General features: G+C 46.0%; 1 protein-coding gene across 2 annotated transcripts in view; it reads left to right on the top strand.

The window, feature by feature from the left end:
• The window catches only part of Tdrd9 (tudor domain containing 9), an 85,463-nt gene that overhangs the window by 45,741 nt on the left and 19,227 nt on the right, over window positions 1-20,495 (top strand). For both annotated transcript variants that reach the window (XR_010044985.1, XM_023562078.2), the window contains exons 10-24: window positions 1,147-1,201; window positions 1,460-1,544; window positions 2,574-2,631; window positions 5,085-5,189; window positions 8,381-8,478; window positions 8,953-9,084; window positions 10,067-10,232; window positions 10,308-10,371; window positions 10,447-10,510; window positions 10,764-10,808; window positions 11,771-11,824; window positions 12,893-13,009; window positions 13,902-14,009; window positions 15,931-16,031; window positions 20,198-20,371. Coding sequence is in view for 1 of the 2 variants with exons in the window: in XM_023562078.2 (XP_023417846.2) it covers window positions 1,147-1,201; window positions 1,460-1,544; window positions 2,574-2,631; window positions 5,085-5,189; window positions 8,381-8,478; window positions 8,953-9,084; window positions 10,067-10,232; window positions 10,308-10,371; window positions 10,447-10,510; window positions 10,764-10,808; window positions 11,771-11,824; window positions 12,893-13,009; window positions 13,902-14,009; window positions 15,931-16,031; window positions 20,198-20,371 (1,426 nt within the window). In the remaining variant the exon portion in view is untranslated. The remainder of the gene's footprint in view (window positions 1-1,146; window positions 1,202-1,459; window positions 1,545-2,573; window positions 2,632-5,084; window positions 5,190-8,380; window positions 8,479-8,952; window positions 9,085-10,066; window positions 10,233-10,307; window positions 10,372-10,446; window positions 10,511-10,763; window positions 10,809-11,770; window positions 11,825-12,892; window positions 13,010-13,901; window positions 14,010-15,930; window positions 16,032-20,197; window positions 20,372-20,495) is intronic.

Below are 20,495 nucleotides of genomic sequence, written 5' to 3'. Positions count from 1 at the left end.
CTATGTACTATGTTCCTCCTTATTGTAAAGAAAAAAATCACCAAAGCAGAACCATATTGTTACTCATTTAGAAATACCTAAAGTAAGAGATAAACACCTTTCCCGGCAATACTGGGGACTGAGCCCAGGACTTTCACACTGAGCTATATCCTCAGCAAGAGAGAGACAGACAGACAGAGACGGACAGAGACGGAGACCTTAGAAAATGTGTACACACTTCAGCAGTTCACCATACTAATAAATATCTGGAAGCTAATGGTCATCACTTTGAGTACCTCTTGTAATTGTAAAGGCCAACTGGATCTTGTATTAATCTCATGATGTCTCAGTAAATTTAGTATTAAAATATTTATACAAGTTTTTCTTTTCCTGATGTATACATTTTTTGATGAATTCTGTGTATATGGCAAAGTCATACATGTGTGTGTATATATATTTTTTCATTCCCAGTGCCTCATGTATACTAGACAAATAAACTCTTTAATACTGAATTACACTTCCAGTCCCAAAATATTGGTTATTTTATCAAGAAGAGTTTGTACGCTCATTGTAAAAAATTTGGAAAATCAGGGCTGGGGATTTAGCTCAGCCGCATAAGCACCTGCCTTGCAAGCAGGTGGTTGTGAGTTTGATCCCCGGTACTGATAAAATAAAAAGAAAAAGACAAAAATTTTGGAAAATCTGAGGAAAGAAAAGAAATTAAAACTACTCATACATCAAACATCTATATATAATCACTGCTGCAGAAAGGAACACACTGGAGGAATATGACTTTTTCTGTATTTTTTATACTATTTTTGGGGGGCAGATTTGAGACAGGGTCTTACTGTGTGGTTCAGGCTGGCCTTGAACTTGCTTATGTAGGCCAGGATGGCCTTAAACTCATAGTGATTCTCCTGCTTAGCCTCTTGAGTGCTGGGATTACAGGTATTTGCCACCAGACCCAGCAGCTTTTTCTGTATTTTTAAGCTACTAGTTAAAGTCATTGTGCATTTTTACTTATAATTGTGATATACTTAGGCAAAAAGGAAAAAAAAAGTCAAAATGAATTGATGGAGAGTTCTTGAAAAAAGATGTCATTTTATCTTAAAAGTTGGTTTTTGGCAATAAATACAAATCTTTACACCCCTCCTTTTTTCTCTGTAGGTCTAGGTGAAATCAACTATATGCACGGACTTCTCACAAACATGGTTCACAAAAGGTGCGCTTACAACAGTGCAGCCCTGTTGCTGCTATAGACCATTACTTCATTTGCTTTACATAATTCTTTTTTTTTTTTTTTGTCTTTTTCCTTTTTATCGGTACCGGGGATCAAACTCACGACTGCCTGCTTGCAAGGCAGGTGCTTATGCCGCTGAGCTAAATCACCAGCCCCTATTTTACATAATTCTTAATGAGTAGTTACTTGTTTTTATAGCACATGTATTGTGTGATATTTACTTTAGTAATTTTTTCTTAGGTTACAAGTCTATCCACTCCATTCCAGTGTGACTTTAGAAGAACAAAATAATATATTTTTAAGTCCGGTCCCTGGCTACAGAAAGGTAGGCAGGCTGGGAAGACAAGCGCTACGCATGTTAGGTGATTTTCTTTGGAAACTGCGCTTAGACAAGGTGCTTCTTTCTCCATGTAATTATGACTGGTGGCGTCTTACCCAGTACTCACTGGTGAACTAACTGGCTGTGACTTGTCCTATTTTATAAAATGGTTTGCTAAAAGGTATTGTTTTTTCTAATCTTATGGAAAAAAGGTAAAACAAAATTTCATAACAAAATAATAGAATAGCAATTGTTGATACATTGCGTGTTGTTTTCTTTAGAGTAGGTGCTCCAGGTTGGTCTCACTTTGCAGTGCAGGCCGGTTGTGCTCCCTTGTGCAGCCCAGGCTGTTCGCCCAGGGTGTTGTTGCTAGTGGGTTTTGATGTCTTCTCATTATTCTTCGGTCCCTCAAGTTTTGGAACGATTCCAGTGCCCTGACACTACTGGGTGACTTCAGTTAGAAGCTGTGGTCTACGTCCTGCCTGAGGGGTTGCTGATTTCCTTAATCTCAGGTTGTGTGTGAATATCGAATGAATGTTGGAGTTGTCCCTATCCTTCAGAGCTGCCTAGGAGGACCAGGGACCAGGCCATGAACTTAAGCCCCAACTCTTGGTTCGGGGAGGAGGTCTGGAGCGTCAGGGAACGTATCACTGGGTGGTATTCTAGGGCACTCGCAGTGCCTTGCTCTGGGTTGACCTGTTTGGCTTCTTGCACCTGGTAATTGCAGGTAATTCCAGGACCCCCAATACTTCCACAGTAGGTCAGGAGGAACTCCTTGCGTTTATCTTGCTTGCTACTTTTAAGCACCTAGCATGTTGTGTATGGCTTGTTTTCCACACATCATGGGTTTCCAAGTCAGTTGTGACCTGCATAAAGTGGGGAAAAGGCTAATTTCAAAGTTTGATTAAGTTTAGTGTTTACACCAAGAAATTTTTAAGTAATTTTCAAGAGGGAGTTTTTGTTTTGCTTTAACTCTGCTAATGATGTCCAGAACCAGATGGATGATGTCAGCTTCTTTTCTTTGGTATTTGTCAGATCATTCTGTCCACCAACATTGCAGAGAGTTCTGTCACCGTTCCGGATGTTAAGTATGGTAAGTATGGTAAGTATGGTAAGTATGTAAGTATGTGGTATCGGGAATTGTCCTCTTCCTTTTGGCCCTGTGTCGAGGAGAAACTGGAGAATCCTGTCAATTCAGCATTCCCTGCACTGAGCAGCCACTTCACTTGCACTGGTGCTGATCTTGGGTGGGTTGGAGCCTTTTTAGGCCCTGTAGCAAGCAGAGCTTCAGAGATGCCCAGATGGAGTGCCGTGGCTAGAGGGAGGCAGGTGTTGGAGAGGACCTGGTAATCTCTGTTCTTGAAGGCAGTTTAGAAGGATATTGTGCCAGCTCCAGAGCCCAGCACTGCACCATTTAGGCCTCTGCATGTGTGTCCTTGAGAACTGGGACTGCTCCACTGAGTCCCCCAAATTCACTAATCTTGTTTGAAAACTAAACAGTGCTTAGCAGTGTCAGGTTGAGTAGGACAAAGTCCCCATCCTCATGTTGACTACATTCTGGTGGGATAGACAGATGACAGGCAGTAACACATATAGTTTCAGGCAGAGATAAATATTAAATAGGGAAAAATCAGGAGAAGGGTTAGCATTGTAGAGGAAAATGGTATTTTATATAGAGTGATGTGGAAATGTGTCCTTGAGGAAGTGACATTTGAACAAGAACTTGAATTGAGGAGGTGGCTGGACCTGTACGTGCACCTGTACAGCCAGCAAGAGAATCACAAGTCTGAGGTCAGCTTGGGCAACTTGGTGAGATTCTGCCTCAGAATTTTAGTAAAAGGGCTACAGGTGGAGCTCAGCAGCGAAGCACTTGACTACCTCATAGGAGGCCCTGGGCTCCATCCCCAGTATTAAAGTGGGGAGAAAAAAGCAGTGAGCCATGAAAAATGTGATTCAGACATGGGGAACAAGATTCACAAGGTAGGAGGGCGAGCTGGCAAGTGTTCTGTCCCTGTGCAGGAGGCACACATGCAGGGATGGAGGTTGGGAAGATAAGGGAATGAGATAAGTTCACATAAGTGGTGAGTGCAGTGGTGAGGGGTGCAGGGAGGGGAGGGCAGGAGAGTGAGGAGTGCTGGGCAGGCTGTGACCCCGGAGTTGGCCTGGCCAGGAAAGCTTGTCCCAGGACATGGAGCCCTGTCCTGCTGGAAGGCAGGGAAGGAGGCGTGTGACTCGCCAAGGCAGAGTGGAGGTGGAAGAACTCGGCCACAAGGCTGCCTGCAGTGGGTGGTTGGTGCCCTCAGTCAGCGAGGAGGTGAGCACAAGCCAGGAGGGAAGGTCAGAGAGTCCGTTCAGGTTCTGAGGAATAGACTGCAGTGAGGAGAAGGAGAGCAAAAGGAGAAGGGGCATTTCTGATAACCTGGGTGAGAACTCGTGGTGATGTAGCTTAAGGCTCTGTGGTCTTGGTGGTCCTGGAGGTGCCTGCACCTGCCGGGTGAACCGGAAGGCCCGGCCCTCAGCGGAGAGAGTGTGAGAAGCTGCAGCAGAAGACATGCAGGTGGGCAAGCTGTCAGGAGGGAGGGGCCAGTCGTGTTCCCCTCGGCACCCCAAGGCCGTACAGGCTACACAGGCCGGGCAGATTGTCAGGTGCCTCAGCAGAGTAAGGTCAGCAAGGAGGCTGAGCTACATGCAGCAAGTCCCCCAGACTTGTGGTTGGGTGACCAGGAGGGAAGCAGGGTGGGGCTGAGGGCAGCTGACAAATGGTCATTTTTGGGTCCCAGGAGGAGGATGGCTAGGGAAAGAGAAGTTCCTGCTCCAGATCACTGTGGTGGGGCGGGGTGTATTTTGAAGGAGTGGTGATAGTAAGGAGTTGTGAGAGCATGTGGAAGGCAAGGGTGTTGGGGAGTGGGGCTTTAAGGCATAGGGCTTTGTTTACATGGGTAGTGAAATCTCCAGAACTTAGGTGAGGGCAAGTGCTTGGAGCGGACCAGGGAGCTGGGGGCTGGGGCAGGCAGCACTGGCGCAATCCGAGGAGGACAATAGCAGTGAGAGTCCTGAGGGTAGAGGGCAGAGAGCCATGTCACAGAGAACAGCCACTGTCCTTGTGCCTGCTGGCTACTGGCCTTGGAGCACAGAGACCAGACGCGTTGTGCTAACCCCCCTCTCCCACGGACACAGGCAGAGAGAGAGACAGACACAGAAACAATTTGAATCCTGGCAGCCCAGGACATTAGCTGCTTTTCTCTGTTTCTGCCCTGATGATATTCTTTTTGGGTAATCATAAACTTTGGATTTGGGCCTCCCTGTTGGCTCTTCTTAGGGTACGTTAGGCGTTAGGGGTTGTATATTGTTTGTGCGCAGAGACCCCAGTGTTTAGTAAGAAAGAGACTGTGGCCTCCCTGTCTCGTGTCGTAGTGATCGGAGCACATTCCCAGAGAGTCCCATGCCTTTGTGCGTGTGGTGCTTTACCACTGTGCTTTCTGAGTTGTTATACAAGTCTTGTGTGGTATTAGCATGGTGTTTACACTCCTTTTTCTCAAATGACAGTTATAGATTTTTGTCTGACTAGAACCCTGGTTTGTGATGAAGATACCAATTACCAGAGTCTGCGATTGAGTTGGGCCTCCAAGACCAGTTGTAACCAGAGGAAAGGTAGGTGTCTGTGGCAGAGCACGCTGCGGACTTGCAGGTAACACAAGGCACAGTGGACAGTGTACTAAAAATGTGAGCCTTGCACTGTTACTTGTGTACTTTATTAGGGCCAGTTTTAAATTTAAACATCAACCTCTCATGTCGTCAGAGTGTCCCGTAACTCTGTGTTTCCTCTTGCAGTGTATCTTGTGGCATCCTTGAGTATAAGGGACAGAAGTGCTGTCATCTCAATCCTATTGTTTTTCAATAGTGATATTTAAATTTTTTGCTGCATTGATAGCCAAATGCATCACTTCATTAAATATTGACAAGCCTTCCCGTGACTTCCTCCGAAGTTTGGTGACCCTAGTGTACTTTTCCTAAATGGTTTCCGCAGGGGCTTAGCACTTGCTTTGTCATCAGCATGTGTTGCTCAGCAGAGATGACATTGTGGGGTCGACTGGGGGCTGGGTGCTTAGGCTGCAGTGGAGGTGTGTTCACGGCGTGCCTGCAGGGATAGCATGCTGCTGGAGGCATCACGGTGTCTAGGAACCTGCTGAGAAGTGGTTGTGTTTCGTAGAGAACCTTCTGGAGGGCGGGTAAAAGACCATTCCAAGTGTACCCGTTGGGAAATAGAGTACCACATCCAAAATAAAAAGCAGTGTGTGTAAATGCTTACAATACAGCAGCCACTATTCTAAGTGGTTCATTTCTTCACTTAGTCCTCAAAACAAGCAAGAGGTGAGTGTGCAGTCTCTTTATTAATTCTGCCTTCTGAAATGCGAAAGAGTAATTGCCCGGTTCTGTGGAAGGGAGGAGCTGAGGTTTGGGAATCTGAGAACTCTGCTTTGGTCCTCATGGTTGGCTGCTCTGCTGTGTGGTGCTGGTGGAGGTGCTGCTCCAGCCTGGCCGTGGAGTGCATCTCGTCACTGCAGAGGCCAAAGCTGGGTGCTGTTACACAGATGGGGAAGAACATTCAGCAATGGCCATGCCACCGCGTCTTACCTGCTTTTCTGACCCTGACGCTCTAGAAAAAACAACTAGAAATATGCAGGAACATTAAAAGTAATTTTATGGGGCCAGTTTTGAGATTATCTTTTTCTGCCTTTTTGTATGTTTAAAGTTTTTATAGTTAGAAAAATGTTTATTAGGGCTGGGGATATAGCCCAGCAGCATAGTACCTGCCTGGTAAGTGCAAGGTCATGTATTCAGTTCCTGGTATCAAAAAAAAAAAAAAGTTTATTATACAATTTTCCTTTGTAGAAAGTAGCAAAAATGTGCCCCTGAAGTCTCATGTGCTCAGAGGTGAAGCTTTTGAAAGGTAGTCGGGTTGGAGGGTGCTGTGAGGGACTATTCCATGGGGAGCTTATGGCCGCATGTGCTCTGGGGAGGTGGGGTCTGGGTGGAAGAGTGGGTCAGTGGGGTGAGACTCTTGGAAGTGCTTATTTGTGTTCTGGGTTCTTCTGTTCTCTCTGCTTCCCGGCTGTCCTGAGGTGAGTAGCTTTCTTCTGCCCATCCAAACATACTGATTGCCTTGAACCATGAACCAAATTAAACTTTTCTTCCTTTAAGTCGAACAAGGAGTCCAATTCCAGCTCTCCTGTAGGTCACGGAAGTGGATATTTTGTGGTGAATGTAGCTGATTCGAATGTCTCGGGTGGACTGCGGACTGTGATAGTGATTTCTAGTTGTCTGGAGCCTGGGATGATTCCTCTGGAGGGATTTTGCCTCCTGGCTACTGGTCTTTTATCCTGCACTTTGTTGAATTCCTTATTTAGTTATAGGAGAGTTTTTGTTTTTGTGGGTGACTTGGGATCTTCTACTTAAACCTACTTTTATTTGCAGACAGGGCTGGGAGGGCATAGAGGAGGAAGTCCAGACCCTTCAGTCTTTCCCCACCTCACAGTGGGGAAGGACAGCTCCTGGGGCCACCCTGTTTTTGAAAGTTGTATGTTTATTGAGCTCCCACCCCCAATTCCTTGAAAAGTTTCATTTGGTTGTGGCGTGGGCTCTGAGGGCTGAGCTTGGCTCTGAGATTTTGCATGTATACCTGCAGTCACATGGTGTGGAGCAGCTGTGTGGAGGGACACTCGTGCACAGGTATCGGGACAGACAGCAGGAGCAGCTCCTTACATCTCTGACCAGTGCACATCCCCCTGGATGAGCTGTCACTTATGTCAGCTGCATATCTTCTACTGGGTATTAACATGAACCTGTACATTCACAGGAAATGTGCTATTTAAATTAAATGTGGTTTCTAATGTATATGAGGCCAAGGTTGTTTCCCACCTCCCTTTCTCTCTTTCCTTTGCCCTTTCTCCTGCCTCTTCTTTTCATGTTCTCTTTTTCTTTTCTTTTCTTTTTTTTTTTTTTTTTTTTTTTTGTCTTTTTCGTTTTTATTGGTACCAGGGATCGAACTCAGGACTGCCTGCTTGCAAGGCAGGCGCTTATGCCGCTGAGCTAAATCCCCAGCCCCAATGTTCTCTTTTTCTTGTGGTATTGGGGATTGAATTTGGGACCTTTACACTGAGCTACACCCCTAGCCCATTTTTATTTTTTGAAACAGGATCTTGCCAAGTTGTCCAGACTGGTCTTGAGTTTGACGAGGATGCTCCTGCGTCAGCCATCTGAGTGTTGGAATTGTAGGCCTGTGTTGCTATATTGGCTCAAGTTTTTTTTTTTTTTTTTTTTAAATAAACACACATTGGAGCTGGGTGTGGTAGCACACACCTTTAATACCAGCACTGGGGAGGCTGAGGCAGAAAGATTGCTGTGAGTCGGAGGTCAGCATGAGCTACATAATGAGTTCAAGGCCAGCCTGAACTACATAGCAAGACCCTGTCTCAAACAAACAGAAATATACATTGGACTTTATAATATTCATCACTGAGCAGAAGTTAGAACTTAATCTTATTTTAACTTACTCTTTTTCTGGTACCAGGGATCAAATTCATGACCTCGTGCTTGCTGGACTGCTGCCTATGCCACTGAGCCAAATCCCTGGCCCTTAACTTATTCTTTTGAGGCTGTTCTTATTTGAACAAATTCAGATTAACTTATTACTTTGCATGCTGGCTTATTCTGAAGTTGTGAGTGACGAGTCTGGTAGAAGATAATTCTACTTTCTTATTGCTGTCTGACAGCTGGGCTCACCTGTCCCTTCGAGTTCCAGTAATTGATACCACGTGGTGCTGAGTGTTTCTCCTTTGCAGGCCGCGCAGGACGAGTGTCCAGAGGGCACTGTTACAGACTGGTGTCCCGGGATTTCTGGGAGAAGTGCATCCCCGACCATGTCGTTCCAGAGATGTTGGTAATGTGCTTCAGTCTTTGTCAGAGTTAATTTTTTATAGATAAGCAATTTACCAAACAATTCAGTGTAACTTTAATGGCACGTAAAGGGTCGCTGACTAGGGCGTCAGATCACAGTGCTGGCTCACCCCGTCTGACTTGGCAGCGTGGGAGAGTGTGTCCCGGAGGGAAGCTGCTGACTTCCTAAGTGCTGCTGTTCTCTCTTACCTTTGCAATGGATAATTGTGGGTCAGCTTTTTTCTTTCTTCTGTCCCTCCTCTTTCTTTCTCCACTCTCTTTCTCTTTCTGGCCCCTTTCCCTTGTCTTTTTCTTTCTTCTCTCTCTGCCTGTCTTTGCCTTTCTCTTCTCTTTTCTCCTTCTGTCTCACCTTTCTTGTTTTTCTCCTTCCTCTCTTCCTTTTCCTTCTAGAGCACCAGTCATGTGACTAGTCTAGCTTCGCTCTCTTCTTGTCTCTAAACTGTTTTGTTCTCCTCAGCGCTGTCCACTAGGAAGCACAGTACTCAAAGTGAAGTTACTTGACATGGGTGAGCCGAGAGCTCTGCTAGCCACTGCCCTCTCGCCGCCTAGCCTGAGTGACATTGAGCGCACCATCCTCCTGCTGAAGGAGGTAGGGCTGTCTGGAACTTTATGAATGGTTGAAAAGCAAAATGTTTAGTAGGGGAACCTAAGTTTCACAATCTTGGAGGTGTTGTGCTGTTGTGAATTGTCAACATGTGCTTGGAAAAGCCTCCCCTGCCTGAGGAGTGACTTCCAGTCCTGTGCGTGTTGTTTAGACCAGCTCTGTTTGGGTCTTCCTGCGAGCCACTCTCTCTTCCTTTGCTGTGTGCCTCTGGCCTGATGCATGCGCTCATCTTCCACTATCCCGTGCTAGCTCCACATGTCCCCTTTGTTCTGGCTCTCCGTCCTCTGTGGGGACCCTGCTCACCCTGCTTTGGACTCTGTGACCCACTCCTGACTCATGCTGTGCTCTGCCGACATGCAGTCCCGGTCTCAGGATCAGCAGTGTCCTTGTGTACACGCTTTCCACCCTGGGAGCCCAGGACACTGCTGCCATCTTAGCCTCAGAAGCCTGCATGGGTTTCCATGCAAAACAGTTTGACGAGTTAAGAAAAGTGGTTTTTTGCCTAGTTTAAGCTTTTATGATGAGTGACCCTGTGGTGTGGATGTCGGGTCATTTACTTATACTGTGTATGCTGTATTTGTTAAGCTGTGAGCTAAGAGGACATTTGCAAACCTATTGTTACCCAATACCATACCTTTTACAAAACAGTGAAATTTAGGAGAGCAAATTAAAAATGTTTTTGTGGGCCAGGAGTGGTGGCACACACCTATACCCCTAGCATTTGGGAGGCTGAGTCAGAAGGGTCACCGTGAGCTCAAGCCCAGCCTGCTCTACATAGTGAGACTTTGCCTCAGAAAAATACTTTTATGTGTGTGGTACATCAACCTTGCATAAGTTGACTTTGGTGTCTTTTAGAATATTAGTTACCAAATTTGGCTTTTATTTCCTGTTTTGCACTTTCTGCCTTAAGGATGAACAGGGCATGAATGGATGGGTACTTGCTAACAGGACTAATTATTTTACTAAGGTGGGAGCACTTGCAGTTAGTGGGCAGAGAGAAGATGAGAACCCGCATGATGGCGAACTGACCTTCTTGGGAAGAGTATTGGCACAGCTCCCTGTCAGTCAGCACCTGGGCAAACTCATAGTGCTCGGACATGTGTTCGGATGCTTGGATGAATGTCTCATCATTGGTAAGTGCATGCACAGGTGAGCCCGAGGGGTTCCTGGAGCCCCCTCAACCTCTTCCTCTCTGTATTTTCCATCAGCCGCAGCTCTTTCACTGAAGAACTTTTTTGCGATGCCTTTTCGGCAGCATCTCGATGGATATAGGTATTTATCATTCAGATTGTAAGGGGTTGCTTGGTCTCTATGCTGTCGAGTGATGCTTCTCTTCTCTGTGTGCAGGAACAAGGTGAACTTCTCTGGCAGCAGTAACAGTGACTGCCTCGCACTTGTGGAGGCATTTAAAGTGAGTCTCTGCACTGCGGCGAGGCAGTGCCCTAAGTGGACAGTGCGTTCCCATCCCAGAGCTGTAGGGGCGGAGAGAGTTTAGGATCCTTGACCTCAGGTCTTAACAAACTGTAGGAAAAAGAGCTGGGTGGGGGTGGGGGCCAATTTCATGAAATTGATTGAAAACATTAAATCAGTAAATTTTCTGTGCTCAGTGTGGAGCTTTAAATTTTAATCCGTAAGCCGTTTTGAAACTGGTCATTTCCTTGTAGATGTGGCAGGCCTGTCGACAGCGAGGAGAGCTGCGGCATCCCAAGGTTAGTCTCACTCTCTTGTTGTTTACTTGTAGACAGCTGCAAGGGATCAGATAGCCTGGGATTCTCTCCCTACTTCATCAGTGCGCTGGACTTCATTGGTCCTAACGCCTGAGCTGCTATCTGAGGGACAGGCCTCGATCTGTTTGCAGCACCTGTGACTGCTCACTGCCAGCCTGCAGGGCAGCAGTACCACACACCTACAGCTCCCCTGGCTCACCACCCTGTCTGTGGTGGGTGGGTGCATGCCGGTTCAGATTAAGTACCCTGTAGCCTTTGCTGCTTTTAACTTACATGATATTTAGTCCAATAGTCTTCATTTTATTTCTTCTTTTGGGTCACATTTGTTCTCTTCAAAGACTGTGGCTCGATCTGGCTGGCTAGTTCTGTTGTGTGTGATAGGTTTTTTACTAGGGAGCATGTGCGCTGCCCTGTGAAGATGCCCTTTCGTCTGGCCTTGCAGTGCATGTGTGTGATCCTGGCTATTTGGGAAAATGAGCCAGGAGGAAGTTAAAGGCTGGCTTGGGTGATTTAGCAAGACACTGCCTAAAAAATGCCAAGATGGAGCTCAGAGCTACAGCACCTCCAGAGCATTTCCCAAGTAGCTCTGCAAGGACCTGGAGTCAATCCTGAATACCAGGTTAAAAAAAAAGTGGTGGCCCTTAACACAGCCATCGTGTCTTCCTTATTGGTGTTCCATCTGTCTTGTGTTTTTACCAGCCTCGTCAGGTTGTGTCTGTTTTACTTTTTGGGACAGGTGAATTCATAAGAAGAGCTGTCTCTATACAGGGTTTGAAGCTGGTACCTGTGTTTTGTAGCTTCAATGTGAGTTAGAAGAGCATGTGCCGTGGTCCCTCGAGGGCACTACTGAGCGGCATTAGTTTGCATTAATCTGGATTTACTAGGCAAATGGAACGCTAAAGTATTACCTTGACATTGAATATTATGCTTTGATGTACTTAAAGGATGAACTCGACTGGGGACGATTAAATTACATTCAAATCAAGAGAATTAGAGAGGTAAGTCACAAACTCCGATTAAATGGCCCAAGAAACTGAGTTGTCAGGCTGAGCACCAGCAGGAGGAGCAGTGTCTTCACCTCTATACATGGCACCTGCTTGTGTACCCTAAAAGTCAGGCGATGCTTCCCATGTATGAACAAGGAATGGGGTGTTACCTTGTCAGACCCCTCTTCCCGTGTCAAGATAAGCATGTGGTCTTTTCACTGTTAACTGAATGTTACAACAAAGTACATCGCCAAGGTTTCCTACTGTTGATCCAACCTTGTATTCTTGGACTAAACCTCCTTGATTGTAATATTTTTCTGTCAAAACATTGCTGGCTTTTGACCACCAGTGTTTTATCTAGAATTTCCACAAGAGTACCCAAGTGAAACTGGCTGGTGGTTTATGGTGTTAGTGTGCACTATGTGCACACGCGTGTACGTGATACAATCAGGCTTTGAAATAGAGTGGTTCCATCCTGGCAGGATGAGTGTCTCCCATGCTCAGGAGTAGCCTAGCTTGTGTAGTAGCTGGGGGTGTGTTTATTTTAAATCAATAGGACTCATCTATAAAAGCACCTGGGACAAGCTTTTACTAGTAGTGTATGTTTGTGATGATCCATAATAATTAGTCATTTTGGGACTTGTACATATACATAGCACATCTTGGTCCTTTTTACTCTCACACCCACCCTCCCCTCTCCCACTGACTGAGGAGCAACTTTTAAAAAAATAATATTTTAAGTTTCCTTGATAGTAGTTGGTCCTTTCTGGTTTCTATCTCTTTTGAAGTTATTCTTGGTTAAATATATTTTTATTCAATAATTCATTTTATGTAGATCTTCAAGTTATTGGTTATGCAGTTATAAGCAATCTACTTATTTTAATTTCAGATTCGTGTCCAGGTAACAGCTTTCTCATAGGAGTATCGTGTGCTTGGGTATTCTCATTCTTCCTTGACCGTGTGAACGCTTTAGGGATCCCCAGCTATACCGTCAGTGTCAGGGGTCCATGTGCTAAGGCTTTCCACAATGGGCATGTCTTTTTCCAGAGTCTTACACAGATTTCAATGTGTTTTTCTTAGGTGGCTGAGCTATATGAAGAGCTGAAGAGCAGAGTCTCACAGTTCAACATGCATGTGGACCCGAGGCAGCCCATCTTGGACCCAGAGTACCCGTATAAGCAGCGCTTTATCCTGCAGGTATGCCCATGGGACTGCACGTGGCCTGTGGTTGAAGAGGGGATATCTACTGCTACCAGCCTGACTTCAGGGCAGGTTTTGAGAGTCACACTGTGTTGAGAAAGTGGGAGTGACTCCTGTCTTTCCCTTTGACACCACTGGTGTCAACACCACTGGAGCTGGTGCCGCAGACCTGCTTCTCCTTCTCCAGTGTGTTTCTGGGGAGCACCAGCTGCATAGTCACTCCCAGGGAGCTCTCAGAAAGTGAAGGTGCCCTCCAGGTGGTCCCATGCCTGCAGCTATTCCCTCCCATTGCCCTTGCAGGCAAGGGTGGAGAGGCAGAGCTGTGGACGGAGCCTCACAGGCGTTCTGTAGGAAAGTGCGTCCTTGCAGTGGCAGGTCCTTGCAGGTTTCTGAGTTGGCTGGGGCATACAGAATTGGGTTTGAGGCAGAAACCTGTGAGCTGGGCATGCTGGGAGTGCAGATGCTTTCTAGGGTAAAGTGGCTACCAGGCTGGCGTGCATATTTTGACCGATGAAGGATCTCTTCATGAGTGCCTTTTAGATGTGAGCATTAGATGCCAGCCCTTGCCAGATGCCACACTGAAGTTCCGTCTACACACCTGGGCAGGAGTCTGACCCATTGGACTGAGTGTCGGGCCAGGGTGGAGAATGTGAGCCAGGGCCTAGGCTTTGTGCATGTGACAGTGTACCTTGCTCAGACCACCATTTCGTGAGCCTCACTCTAAGAAGTGAAGGAAGGGTGCCTGTAGGGTGTGCCCTGGGTGTGACTTGCTTCATGGGTGAGAGGTCCCGTTTCCACGCAAAACAGGATAACAGTCTTTAACTTGTTAGGGGCAAGAATACCTGACAAAGCGACACTGTTTCCTCGTGAACTTGAGCTTCTCTTCTAGGTCGTATTGGCAGGTGCTTTTTACCCAAATTACTTCACCTTTGGACAGCCTGACGAGGAGATGGCAGTGAGGGAGCTGGCTGGCAAAGACCCCAAGACAACCATTGTGGTAGGTGCAGAGGAGCGGCTGAGTCATGTTCCCGCAGGGTTTGCATAGAGCGTTGTTTCTTTTTGTAAGTGCCATCCGGTTTCTTCTGTTGTGAGGACCTTGTGTGTTGGCCTTGCAGATGCTGCTCTCCAGGCCTCAGGCTTTCCCTCCTTTCTGACAGATGCAGGCTTATGCGAAGGCCTGGAGAATGGTGTGTTCATGGCAAGGCCAGTTACAACACAGACCGTTTCGAAGGGTTTAAGATCCTTCTTCGTAAATTTGAGGACATTTTATTAAATTAACAACTTAATTTTACACAAAAGAAAGTGGCATTGCTTGGTGGCTTAGTCTTGTGGTTTAAACCAGTGATCCCTTAATGTTTATATGATTCACTTTAAAATTCAGATTGGGGCTTCCTTAAAGTCTGAGCTGGAACGTCTAGCCTAGAAATCAGCATTTAAATGGCCTGTGCTTTGGACAGCTCCACTGAGCAGCCACTGGCACTGACCAGGGGACAGCACCCTAGGCCATTTGTTCACACCCTGCACAGTGCCATTCCTACCTGGGGTGAAGTGTCTGGGAATTGGACCTGAGCAGCCTGCTTGGCTGGTGTAAGCCTGGGTCTGATCTAGGGGACGAACAATATGTGGGGAAGTTGCTCCCACCATGCAGTAAGCGCTGGTGGCTGCCTGCTTGTTCTGAGCCATGTTCCACCTCTCCTGTTGCCACAAGGGAAGGCCTGGAGCACTGGGGGGTGCTGCTGGTGTAAGCACGAGGGTTTTACCTCTAGAGGCAGCCACTGGCTTCTGTACTGGAGCAGCGTGAGCTGGGGCCAGCGCTCTTGTTGCTCCTCAGGGCTGCCAGAGGCCTTTGCAGCCTTCTTGTCTCTCCTTCCGCTTGTGGTGCCCTTTCTCAGCTGTGTGTTATGGAGGGGCCCTAAGGTCCTCATCTTAGACATTGTCTCCTTATGCCACCAGCTAGCCAGTTACCATGCATTCTGGGAGCTAAAAGCTAGTAATTGGGCATCATAAACCTAAGTCTGAACTGGTTTGCTTAGCACTTCTGTGAGAAGCTATGTACAAAATACTTTCTGTCTTCTCTAAGCTTACACTATCCCTCGGAGTTGAGAGTTTATTGTCATCCTAATGTGACAGCCATCTCATAATTTGCCTAAGGAGCCACGCAGCTTCAGGGAAAGATGAGGTGGGAGTGAATTTGTTCCTGCATCTAAGCTGCATCCTCATTGGCATGGTGCCCATTGCAGCTCCAGAGGGCCCCAAGGTCAACAGGGCCTGATGCCAGGCAGGGGCCCCCATGTGGAGCCAATGCCCAGAATGTGATTGACCCTTGAGACAGGCAGAGTGCCTGAGGTCTTGACAAGCAGGCACCATTCCTCTGATCAGGAGCATGTTTTCCTTAATCAGCTTCCCAGTAAGTCTTATTTAGAGATGTGACATTTTACAAAGATGTGTTTGGTCAGCTCAATTATTTTAAGATAAAATGATACAGAAGTAAGCAGAAATTTAATTTTGCTGTTAGACAGTTTTCATTGTTTTTTCTTGCACAACCGTAGGGTACTGGGTTGAGCCCAGAGCCTTCATACTGAGCTACATAGCCAGCCCTTTCTAAAATTTTGAGATAAGGGTACTCAGTTAGAGTTGTCTAGGCTGGACTCTTATCTCCCAATCCTTCTGAAGCTGCAGATGCATGCTAGTTTAGTGTGGGAAGCATTAATCATTATTGAACATACTAATTACTAAGTCCTAGTTATGATTTAAAAGCCAAATTTTAATGCACTGACAGTTTATCTGTTATGGTGAAAGACAGTGAACTGTGGTTTTGCTAACTAGGATGGTGAGCAGCAGCTCCAAGATCCAGTATTGGGACTGGCCCATAGTCCACGAGGGACACTGTAACCACCATGCTGTGCTCTGTCTTACAGTTGAAGCACATTCCTCCCTGCGGATTCCTGTACTATAAACAGCTGCAATCTCTCTTCAGACAGTGTGGGCAGGTCAAGTCCATCGTATTTGATGGTGCGAAGTAAGTAGCACATTTTTGTAACCAGCCTTCATTCTAACAGGGCCCGGGGTAGTGTTTTAGCCATTGTAGGGTCAGGTCTGAGGCCCAAGGCTTGTGTAAACCATCTTGGTGGGCCTTCCTCTAGTGCCTGGCTAGGTCCTCAGTCAGTCGTGGGGGTTGCTCTGGGATGGAGGGTGGCTGATCATAGTTACTAGGATGTTTTTGTCCCAAATCATTTTGGGTAAAACACTGTCAAAGCTCCATTCATACGGCCCTATTTTATTAGCAGGTTGAGAATGAATGATGTGATGGAGAATCACTGGGAGTTATTTTCAATGAGAAGTGCTTATGCTAAAAAAGATGACAGTTTTTAAATTGATTTTCAGTTTTTAAAGTTAGAAATGTTTTTCACATGTTCTGTCCATGTTTAAAATTTTTTTTTTACACTTTTTTTTTCTTTTTTCTTTTTATCGGTACCAGGGATTGAGCTCACGACCGCCTGCTTGCAAGGCAGGTGCTTATGCTGCTGAGCTAAATCCCCAGCCCTAAAATTTTTTTAACTTGACAAAGCATTATAAGTCTAGTTAAGGAGAACACTTTTTCTTTAATGTCCATTTTACTTGAGTTGAACATAATAAATACATTTCAATTTGCATTAATTCACTCCAACATTTTAAGTTCCATTTCTATGATTAGTATATTGATTTTCTTTGTAGGCGTGTGAATTCCACCCCAGGAATCCTCCCATAATCCTAACAAAGAAAACATTTCTAAGTACACTCAACAATCATAGGCTTTTCTTTTTCTTTTCCTTCTGTTTTTTTTTTTTTTGAGACAGGATCTTGCTATATAGTTCAGGCTGGCCTTGATTTCAGGCTGAGATGCAGGTATATGCTTGGCCAGCCTTAGAGATTTAATAAATTAAGCTACGGTGTTGGAAGTTTTCTGATGTATGGTGTGAACCACGAGCAGTTGGAATTGTCATCACACCTGCAAAAACACTGGCCCTGGCTGGCTCCTCACAGGCATGCTGCTGTTTGGAGCATCCAGAGTCGGGGTGACCATCCCTGGGTGTACCCCATGTTCTCAGGGTTAATCTTGATGGTCAGAAGGTAGCAGTCTCTTTGTTCAGTAATCTCTATCTGGCTTAGAGTCTGTGTTTCATATTTTTCCTGTCTTAGGCTGGGGATATAGCTCAGCGGCACGAGCCCATGGGAGCTGTGGAGGGTCTCCCAGATGCAACTTTGCACTTTGTGGTGGGGAGTGACATTAGCGCCACAAACATTGCCTGTTGTGAAATGTCACAGGAGAGGCCCAGAGTTAGGACCAGTAATGCTCCTCTCAGGCTGTGGGTGAGCAGGTCCTGGGGCAGGTGGAGGCTGCCAGTGGGACAGGGTGGTTGGGGCTGCAGCAGGAGGAGGGTAAGGCCTGACTCATGGCTATGGAGAGCTTGGGACTGAGCAGGCCTGTGGCAAGTGGCTTGGTGGGAGCTGGGTGGCCAGTGTCAGGTGAGTCTGATTTGGGGTGTCAGGCTCCGTCTTCACAATGGTCTTTTCTGGCAGACTGATGAATAGGAACGTGAATAGGTGGACCCTTGGAGACCCCCAAGTATTCTGCTCTTATTCATGTTCTGTGGGACTTGTGTGGGTACCTGAAGGCAGATCAGACTCGGGAGAAAAAGCCAGTCTGGGGCAGTGGAGATGTTGGGGCCAGCCTGGGGCTAATGAAAAGGAAGAGGCAGCAGTTGGGGTGTGGAACTCTTGGGTTTGGCTGTTGATTGCCCATGGGGAACAAGGAGAGAATTGTTGAGGAGGCTAGGGCTTCCAGGGAAGGCACACAGGCTCGCCACAGAGCACCCAGAGGAAAACACTATGGAATTGAGAGCTGGCAGTGTGCGCCAGAGTTCAGGAGACGTTGTTTCTAAGGAAAGCCTCAGGAGCCTCCAAAAGGGTGATAGAAACAGAAGTGCACCATTTACTATCTGATTATTTAGGTACAGGTGACCACAAATGGCGTTTTTTGATAAATTTTATAACAAGAAGCCAGAGATTTAGCTCAGTGGCATAAGGCCTGCCTTGCAAAGGCGTGGTCGTGAATTTGATCCCGGTACCAGAAAAAAAAAAAAAAAGATAACAAATTTATTCAATAATTTTTCTGTGTATGGTATATCTTAAAACATCCTCTAGTCTCGTTCTGAATTCTTTTTGCATTATTGTCTTTCTCTGAACAGCACGCTTTACACTGTTATATTGGCCTTTTTTTCTGTGGTTGCTCTAATTTCAGTAAAATGTCTGCCCACTAAACTTAATGGTGAAGATGTCAATGATGGATGTTCTGCCTAGTGTTTTTTTTTTGTCTTCTTTCCTTTTTTATCGGTACCAGGGATCGAACTCACGACTGCCTGCTTGCAAGGCAGGCGCTTATGCTGCTGACTAAATCCCCAGCCCCTGGCTAGAGTTTTGTTATGTCTTATTTTTCAATTATTTGGTCCTATTAGACCTAATCTAAATAGTAAATGACTTTAGTCCCCTCATTTGGAATAAATAACAAAACTAAATGAGTTCCACATTGTTTGATCTAGAAGATACATAAGTATTTCATGATAACTTTTTTCCTCACTTTTTTGATTACAGGGTAGCTGTTAGATGTAGGTCAACTCGGGCAAAACCATCCATTGAATTGCTGTAATCACTGACCACTACTGCAGATTTTTAGTTTCATTTCTTCTTTCAAGTTCTGTCATTTCCGCATTATGAATAGTTGACAAACACGAGACGTCTTTTTTGTCTTTCCATTTCATAACATAGGCCTTTCCTCCCTGATCTGCTAACATTTCTCCTTTTTCACTTTTGCCTTTCACAGATCTTTTGGCACTTCTTCCCTCTTCAGCCTCAGTGTCCCAAACATGTTAGTTTTGAATCATAAAAGAATATCACTGAATTCTAGAGAAGTGTAAAAATTATAACTAATGTACTTTCAATAAGTTTTTATAGATTATAACACAAAATTATAGGTTCTTTTTCACAAATAAACACAAATTAATAAAAGAAAATAATCAGAATTTATTATTAGATTTTGCTAGAAAAAAGCATCAAGGTGAATACAACATTCTAAAATTAAAAGGATGCAAAAAATAGTTGGTGTAAAACAAAATAGCAGCTGTATACATGCCTCTCATGCACGCAAGAACTGGCTGGCTGAAGTGATAGCGGGCCGTGCCTGAAATGGTGTACAGCCAGCACGCTGCCTGAGCGGGCTGAGTGAACTGGGCAGTGCTGGACTTGGGCGGCGGGTAGGAGGGAAAGCCATGTTTTACCTGGTGGTGAGGGGAAGCCAGGAACCTGCCGGGCGGGGTGAGAGGGGGACCTGTGGGTATGAGAGGAGGAGAGGAGGGCTTGGGGGGCGCAGCTGCCGGGCTGCTGCATGCACCCCTCAGTCCTATGCACTTTTTGCTCAGAGCCCTTCCATGTCACCCAGAGTGATGCGTGCCCATGACAAAGTGCCACAACGTGGCTGGGGGGGGGGCTCACTAGTTGTCTACAGGGCTCCTTCAGTGGCACATATCTCTCCTCCATCCCCCTGGGGCCTATGCCCCCATCTGCCCTGCTATGAGCCTGCTTGTGGCTTTTTTATTTATTCCAGGAATAAAGTGTGTGGGTGTCCTTGCTCGTGCTCAGTTCTCATTTCCCCTAGAGGAAGGGACAGAGGAGGACCCTGAAGTATGTTAGGGGCGTGGGGGGTGGGCCTCTGTCAGTGTTAATTGGCGATTCACTTAGTGGTTGTTTTGGGGGCTCACAGGACCACTGCACAGTATCTCTGTGGTTTTCTGTGTTTGCTTTATAGCATGACAGTTAAAGCAGACCTTGCATTGTAATTAAGAAAGTTAAGATGTCTTGGCTGATATGTCTATGTAGATTTAGTATTTATTCTACAGTATCCTGTACAAGGATGATACCTGGCTTCAAGTTAATGAATTGTCATTGTAACTTTGATTTTCCCTAGTGAAATTTTCTTTAAATCAGTCAATCGATGTTTTTTATCAATTGATTAGGTCAAAAACTTACCGAATATTGCAGAGTGAAGTCCAGTGAGATTTTTTTTTGCCAGAATTGAGAGAAATTAACATGTGATTGTTTTTAAAAATCAGATGCCTGATAAATTTATTTTTATTTGTTTGTGTGGAACAGAGCCTTTGTGGAGTTTTCCCGGAATCCGACAGAGAGATTTAAGACCCTTCCTGCAGTGTACATGGCAGTGAAGATGGCCCAGCTGAAAATGTCCCTGGAGCTCAGTGTCCATGCTGCTGAGGACATAGAAGGGAAGGTGCAAGGAGGGGTGGTGTCGAAGCTCAGGAACACGAGGTATTTCCAGAGGCCGCCGTGGCAGCAGCTCGCTTTGTCAGCGGCTTTCTCAGCACTGTCAGCCTCGCCTGTGCTCGGTTGCAGGCTCTGGCTTCATAGTCAGGTGTCTGCACTGGATGTGGTT

The sequence above is a fragment of the Cavia porcellus genome, unplaced genomic scaffold (assembly GCF_034190915.1).
Source record: "Cavia porcellus strain 051 isolate PalLab524CR breed Dunkin Hartley unplaced genomic scaffold, mCavPor4.1 scaffold_31, whole genome shotgun sequence".
Lineage (NCBI taxonomy): Eukaryota > Metazoa > Chordata > Mammalia > Rodentia > Caviidae > Cavia > Cavia porcellus.
The sequence above is the reverse complement of the archived record's forward strand: the minus strand, read 5'-3'. Positions and strand labels throughout refer to the sequence as shown.